Source organism: Mandrillus leucophaeus, unplaced genomic scaffold (assembly GCF_000951045.1).
Source record: "Mandrillus leucophaeus isolate KB7577 unplaced genomic scaffold, Mleu.le_1.0 Scaffold20, whole genome shotgun sequence".
Classification (NCBI taxonomy): Eukaryota; Metazoa; Chordata; class Mammalia; order Primates; family Cercopithecidae; genus Mandrillus; species Mandrillus leucophaeus.
Genome location: NW_012102032.1, coordinates 4526793 through 4534734, shown reverse-complemented (window position 1 = coordinate 4534734; position 7942 = coordinate 4526793). Strand labels below are relative to the sequence as shown.

Here is a 7942-nt window from a genome sequence, read left to right as displayed (position 1 = left end):
ATGTTGGCCAGGCTGGTCTTGAACTCCCAGCCTTGGGTGATCTGCCCACCTCGGGCTCCCAAAGTGCTAGGATTACAGGCGTGAGCCACTGCACCTGGCCAAAGAGTGTTTGTTTGTTTGTTTGTTTGAGAGAGAGTCTTGCTCTGTCACCCAGGCTGGAGTGCAGTGGCGCGATCTCGGCTCACTGCAACCTCCACCTCCCAGGTTCAAGCGATTCTCATGCCTCAGCCTCCCAAGAAGCTGGGATTATAAGCATGTGCCACCACGTCTGACTAATTTTTGTATTTTGTTTTATTTTATTTTTTGTAGTGACAGGGTTTTACCATGTTGGCCAGGCTGGTCTCGAACTCCTGACCTCAAGTTATCCGCCCACCTTGGCCTCCCAAAGTGCTGGGATTACAGGCATGAGCCACCACGCTCTCACCAATTAGGCTTACTCACTGCCAGGCATTCATCTAAGCACTTTGCATATATTAATCCTGCACTAAAATGGTCATCTCCTTTACAGTTGGGGACATCAAGGCAAAGAGAGCATAAGCATCTTGCCCAAAGTCACACAGCTAGTCAGTGACTGAGCCAGACATCGAACCCAGACAGGCTCCAAGTCTGTGTGCTCTGCTGTTTGCTGTGCTGCCCTGCCTCAGGAGGAGGAGTCTGGTGGCCCCTTCACACATTGGCCAGGGAAGCTATGTTGAGGAGGGACGCCTCCCTTCGCTACATTTCCAGCAGTGGAGGGGTGATCATTTCCCACTCTGAGCAGTGGGGTGCTGGGCAGCTGTGGGCACCTGTGGAACAAGGAGCTCTGCCACGTCTTTGCTTGGCCCAAGGCCCTGTGAAGAAGCCTTGAGCCCTGCCAGGACACCTGCCTGGTTCGCTGCAGTCTTCCCACCAGCACCCTCTGCTGAGACAGTCCCCTACTTGATAACCCAGCCCCTGGTTTCCCAAGGAAGTATCCTGTCCCAGGTGACCCCTGCCTCCTCAGAGCCTGAGGAGAAATGCCGAAGACAGGGCCACGAGGCCACTCTGCTAGGCTTCTCTCCCCTGTACTTCCCAGCCCTCCCAGGTCCAGCCCCAGAGGGTCGTATCCACCAGGGACCGCCCGGTCCTCAGGTGCCTCCTGTGTCCTACGAAGGGCCTGTCCTGGAGACTGCCTATGCCCTCTGTCACCACAGCCTTAGACTCAGGCCACCAGGATGCTTCTTTGTTCTCCAGCAGCCCCAGCTGGGGTGGCCCTAGTCCACCCAACACATGCACAACACACGTGTACTCAACACACACATCTACATGCACCCAACACATGTACACAATACATACACTCAACATGCAACACATACACAATACATACATACACTTAACACACATCCACATACACTCAACACACAACACACACACGCAATACGTACATACACTCAACACACAACACACACAATATGTACATACACTCAACACACATCCACATACACCCAACACATGTACACAATACATACACTGAACAAACACAACACACACACAACACACACACTATATACATACACTCAACACACAACACACACACCCAGTACATATACACCTGTCTCTTATACACATCTAGATGTGTATAAGAGACAGTACATAAACTTAACACACATCCACATACACCCAACACATGTACACAATACATACACTCAACAAAACACAGACACACAACACATACATATACTCAACACACACATCCACATACACCCAACACATGTACACAATACATATACTCAACAAACATAACACACAACACATACATATACTCAACATACATACAGATATACCCAACACATATGCACAACACATAACACACATGTACTCAATGCACACATCCATACACCCAACACATGTACACAACACGTTCAACACACCCAACACATACATCCAATACATACATACACTCAACACACACATCCACATACACCCAACACACATACACCCAACAAACACACATTACACACACACCTGACACACATACACTTAACACGTACACACCCAACACACACACCCCTTGTATCTGTGCTGGCCCATCTCCCACAAGCCCAGCCACCAAGAAGAGACCTGACCGTGGGAACTCAGTATCAGGGGCCTGTCTGCCAGGTCATATGGAAAACATATTTGGCAGGTGAGGGTTGACTGGTGAGGCTGGACGGCCTAATAGAACAGGAAGGGGATGATGAGGAGCAGGTGAAGGGGGCGAGGAGGACCGCTGTACAGGATGCTGGTGCAAGCTTCGTCCCCTCCCCACCAGGAGGCTCCCAAGGGGCTAGGCCAGGTGTCGGCATGGCCCTGGTGTTTCAGATGGAGGGCACAGAGGCAGTGGGGGTGGTGACTATGGAGCTGCTGCCTGTGCTGTGTGAGGGACAGACCGGGCAGCCCTGCTTCTTCAGCCCCTCTTCTCACACCCTCCGTCTCCAGGGTGGAGATAAAATTCCAGCCCTCAGCAACGTCTGATGCTCCACCTCCAGCAGGAGCCTTTATCTGAGATTAAGGATAATGGATTTCCTTTCTTGGATAAGTATTTTTTTTCTTCCTCTTTCAGACTTTTTGTCCAAAATGCACTCAATTCCAGAAAATGGACCTTTTTTTAACAAGTCTTTTTATTGACTACACTCCCCTCCCCACTTCGTTCCTCCTTCCCCCTCCCCCAAGTCTTTCCGTGCTTCAGAGGAAACCCGCTGTTTTAAGTGCACGGTAAGGAGTGCAAAGGAATGACTCGCCTGCATCCTCTCCCTCCAGCGTCTCCTGGGCCTTGCTCTTACAGCAGCAGAAGCCTCGGTGTCCTGGGGGTTGGGACAGAGAGAAATAACTTGACTTCTTCCTTATTTTTCTTCAGCAATTTCTGCCAGGACCCTCATCTTCAGAAATCTAGATCCTGCCTGGAAGAAATGGGGAGAGAACTTGATTGGGGGTCCCTTCCTTGGTCTCCCTCTGGGTTCATTGCTGCCTTCTGGGGAAGGGAGGGCCTCCAGTCACCATGCATCGTCTCCATGGGCGCTTGGAGACCTGCAGCCAGGGACAACCGTACATTTATTTCACCTGGATCTTTCTTTTTCCCCCTTCAACAGCCCTATTACCATATTTAAATGCAAGTATGTCTCTTTTCATTGACATTTTAAGTAGCTTAGCCTGACCTTTTTAGAGTAGCATGTTCCCCTTTGAACTTCTTTCCCTTCAGTAGTACCGTGTAGCTAGGACAATAGTCTTAGAGTTTAGTGGGCTTCTAGTTCGCTCTGTTTGGGGGAGCTTTGTCTCTGCTTTCTTCCCTCCTCTGCTCCCTGCCCTTGACGGTGCATGTCTTCCTCTCGTCCTGTAGAAATTCCTTGTTTAAAAGGCTCAGTGGCTAAAGTTGAGCAGCCCTGCTGGGGGCTGTTGATTCAGTTTGCAGCTGGCTTCTGGCACATCATTTAAAACCACAGTCATTGGAAATGGGTCTTGGGGTCAGGCCTCCAAGCATCTGCCTGGATGGCAGAGGATGTTTGTCTTTATATGTATGGGAGTGTATCTGTGTGTGTCCCAGCGCGAGGCTGTGTGTGCACGTGCTGGTGGCTGAGAGAAGCCCCGGAGAGGGGGGACTTGGCATACTTCATCTGGAATCTGCAGCTACAAGAAGTTACCTTGGCCCTTCTGACTATTGTTCCCATTGCTGGGACAGCCTTGCTGCCTGGTGCATTTTTAGATAGCATAAAGCCTTGATCAAGAAGAACTCCAGGGACCCCTAGGAAACCCTCTAGTGCCAGTTTCATCTGGTCCATGGGGCTCAGACCGAAGAGCCACATCTAAATTCCCACAATTGCCTCAGGAGGTTGAAACACTGAGAGATCAAATAAAGCCATAGGGTTCACTCCACATAGACCCCTGCAGCCCCGCGCTCCCTTTCCCGACTGGCTCCATGTGTATGCAATCGCCTGGGACCCCCAAATGCTTCACCCTTGGGCCTGGGATTGTGATGCTGCTGACTTGATGTTTTGACAAAAGTCTGGAGTTAAAAAGGCTACGCTAACCTGCAGAGCCTTCAGAGAACAGCTGGAATTAAGCCAGCTCCTGGCCAAGGTGCCTGCTCTGTCAAGAGGCCGTCCCAAGTGCCTCCTGCCTGTGACACAAGGCTGTCCACTCTGCCACGATCTCTGCAAGGAGCGGTGGGCCAGCCCAGCCATGCTCAGTGCTACTGAAGACAACGCCAGGGGAGCCACCGTGTGTCAATGCAGGGTCAACAGGGAGCTCAACCCCGCTTCTCAAGAAAAAAATTCCTCCTACAATTCTTGAATTATTGTTGTAGGCCTTCTAGAACCAGCTTCTGGGGTGACAAATGGGTGAGAATCAAATGCACCTAAAGATGTTGTGCCTTCTAGAAGCCTGACAGCCACTACTCTGTGTCCCTCTCAAAAGATGCCCTGTGAAAATCCCTTCCCACTCCTGTCTTTGTGTGGAGGGCGGGGGTTGTGTGGCCCGTGACCTAGGTCTGTGCCTGGCCGTTTCAAGGATTCCTCCATGACACAGGCTCCTCTCTCTCCTGGCCAGGCTTCCCAGCAGCGGCTTATGGACCAGTGGCAGCAGCGGCGGTGGCGGCAGCAAGAGGATCAGGTAGGAAGGTGTATGGGACAGGCGACTCCCAGGCATGCCCCCAGTGTGCAGGGGGAGGTCAAGGCCCTGTCGGATCTGTGTGGCTGCATCTGTCCAACACCACTCTCACCACAGCCCCGGGGAGGGGGTGGACAGGGAGGCGCGGGCAAGGCCTGGCCACCCAGGGCACTTGTAGTGGGGTCAATCACAGTCATGGGACTGCAAACCAAAGGCAGATTATTATTCTCTGTTAGAAAAAAAAAAAAAAAAAAAAAACCTGAGTTTCTTTTTGACTTTGACCGTCCCGTCACCTGACAACTAGCTTCAGGTACCTGTGGTCATTTCCCTCCTTGGCTTTTGCTAATTCAATAGGCTCCCTTCCTTGGGTCCCTGAGCCAGCCAGAGAAATGCTAGGCTGTCCCCTGGGTCCCTGCTGCACTGGCAAGTGGGCTTGCTGGATGCTGGCTAAACCCCCAGAGCCCCTGAAAGCAGCCATAGGGCCAGCACTGAGCCTCAGTAAATGAAGCTGCTGTTTCCGGAGCCGCTGTGCCTCCCAGACTCTTCTTAGCCAGACTCCTCGGCTCCAGCTGCCAAGGGAATTGGGCCTTGTGTCCCGTGAGGTTGCTCCAGTCCTTCGGTCTCCAAAGCCCACCTTTTAGATGTCTGGAACCCCTCAAGTGACATGGGAACACTATCCCAGCATTACCATGGGGTCAGGCCAGAGCTGGGACATGTCCAGGCTGTCCGGGGTCCCTTTTGTCCCTCTCCCCAAAATGCTTTCTGCCTTTCCAGGCGAGCAGGGCTTCCGCTGTGCACTGGGCTCCCTCTGTACCCCTGCTCCCTGAACTGAGTGGTCATGGTTTGCAGCTCTTGCCCCCTACGCCCCACGGACAGGGCTCTGGAGCACCCAGGGAAGCACCTAGTTTGATGTCACAGGGCTCTGAGGAGGGTGGGGCTGGGCAGGGTGGGGGGCTGGTGAAGGTACCAGGAAATAGAGCATTAAAAGCCCAGAGGGCAAATGCCAAGAACCCACACCCTGGGTGATGAAAAGTTGGCACAGTGAGGCCCATTAGAAAACTTCAGTAAAAATCCGTTCCATGCAAACTGGCACTGCCTCGAGCTACAAAGGACCCACTCCCCCGAATCATCCACTGGGGTTTTGTTTGGAGGGGGCTAGGGAGTTCTCAGGGGTTGCCGAGGGGCAGTTTGCCAGAGAGCTGGCAAGTGGGCAGACTGGCAGGCAGGTCCAGAGAGTGGGGCCCCCTGCCTGAGCTTCTGCTCACCACAGCCAGTGTCCAAAGGCCCCACCTGCCCTCTGGCCAGTGTCCCTCGGTCCCCCCAGCCCTGGGCCCTGGGGGCGGGGTGCACAGCTGCCTCGTGTCTCCCTGTGCCATTTAGTTTTTTAACTTGAGTGCTTTTTGGTATCCTTATAAACAAGCCTCGGCCCTACCTGTGCCTGGGGTTGGGGAAAAGATAAAAGAAAACTCTTGAGATTTTTGAGTGTTGTTGGTTGTTGTTTTCTCCGTTCAGTTTCTTTCTTTTTATAACTTGGATTATGAAACTAAACTTTAACCCGAAATTAACCCTGCCTCTCTCCCCACCCCACCCCGTTCTCCTTGACTTCATGGCAAGTTTAAAGGGCAGCATGGGGTTCTTTATGAATCTGAGAGCCGTAGTCGTCTCCCACGGTCTGTGCCCCCTTCTGCCACCCCACCCTCTCATGGACCCCCAGAGCCAGGCGGGAGTCCCACCCATCCCTCTAACCCCTAACCCCCAAGGTCATCTCCAGCCACACATTTTTTTTTTTTTCAGGATCAATGGTGTTTGATTTGTAGCCATTTCCATCGGGAGCAAAGTCTCTCCCAGCCCATTCTAGGTCAGCCATGCTCATCGCTGCACTGTTAGTGAACTGTATTCAGGAGTGTGCTCCCAGACCACCTGCCCACACCAGCCTGGGTTAGCGCAGGGAGTAAATCCTCAACTCCGAGGTGCCTGCCCCGCCCCACAGGGTGCAGGGTCAGCCTAGAAGCTACAGGGCAACCCCACAGTGCTGCCGGGCACGGGTGTCAGGGGCTTGGGATGTGCCCAAGGGCAATGACTAGACTGTATCCACCATAGTGAGAGCACTGCCTAGGCAGGAAGACACTTGCCTGTTTGTAGCCAGGTTACCCTAGTTCCTCAGCCCCACTTTGGACCTGAAACAGGGTTACAGGTTTGGGAAAGGAAGCACTCTGCCTTTCTTTCTTTTAACGCATTCTGCCAGTAAGGGGACTGTTACCTCACTCCCTCTAGAAAATGCTCGGGAAGCCAAGCCTAATGGGAGGGCCAATTATTTACCTGTGAGTGGCCTCTCAGTGGCAAAAGCTCTTTGCTCTGAATTTCAAGGGACCACACAGACTCACTTGGGTGTATGCATCAGTCTGGGCCACAGAGGGCTTACTGGGTGTTGATGGCCTAGTTTCACCTTCTCCAGCTCCTGAAGCCCTGCCTTACCCACCCCAGTTCCTCCCCAGGGGAAAAGGATGCTCCTGCAGCCTCAACTACTGCAGGTCGGCACGAGCTCAACTGCATTCCCTTATAGGGAAACACAGGGAGACATTCAGGGAGGGTCTGTTGAGTGCCTACCCTGAACTTGGTACCATGCTAAACCCGGCAGGCAACTCCAAACAGTAGGAGACGTGGCCTCCGCTCCCCAGGGGTTCTCAGGCTTTGTTCAGGGATCAGACATCATCCTATGGAGGGCCCTTTTTTTGTCTTTGATTTTTGTCTAGCTCCAATGTTTGAGGTTTTTTTTTTTTTTTTCCTTCTATTATGACTTCTAGGGGGAGCTTCCTGAGGTGAGAAGCACTTGCTGAGGGCCGTGGGGTGGAGGCAGCTTCGTTTTTGCTCAGGGTAGCAACTTGGAACCGTCAGGGCTATGGTGTCAGGGTAGGAGGTCCGGGGGGGGAGCGGTCCCTGCTGCACTGGCAAGTGGGCTTGCTGGATGCTGGCTAAACCCCCAGAGCCCCTGAAAGCAGCCATAGGGCCAGCACTGAGCCTCAGTAAATGAAGCTGCTGTTTCCGGAGCCGCTGTGCCTCCCAGACTCTTCTTAGCCAGACTCCTCGGCTCCAGCTGCCAAGGGAATTGGGCCTTGTGTCCCGTGAGGTTGCTCCAGTCCTTCGGTCTCCAAAGCCCACCTTTTAGATGTCTGGAACCCCTCAAGTGACATGGGAACACTATCCCAGCATTACCATGGGGTCAGGCCAGAGCTGGGACATGTCCAGGCTGTCCGGGGTCCCTTTTGTCCCTCTCCCCAAAATGCTTTCTGCCTTTCCAGGCGAGCAGGGCTTCCGCTGTGCACTGGGCTCCCTCTGTACCCCT

At 53.0% G+C, this 7942-nt stretch overlaps 1 protein-coding gene across 3 annotated transcripts in view; it reads left to right on the top strand.

Annotated features, from left to right (window-relative positions):
* The window catches only part of MSI2 (musashi RNA-binding protein 2), a 436274-nt gene that overhangs the window by 396208 nt on the left and 32124 nt on the right, over positions 1–7942 (top strand). For all 3 annotated transcript variants that reach the window (XM_011979225.1, XM_011979224.1, XM_011979226.1), the window contains one exon: positions 4540–4602. In XM_011979225.1, coding sequence (XP_011834615.1) covers positions 4540–4602 — 63 coding nt within the window. The remainder of the gene's footprint in view (positions 1–4539; positions 4603–7942) is intronic.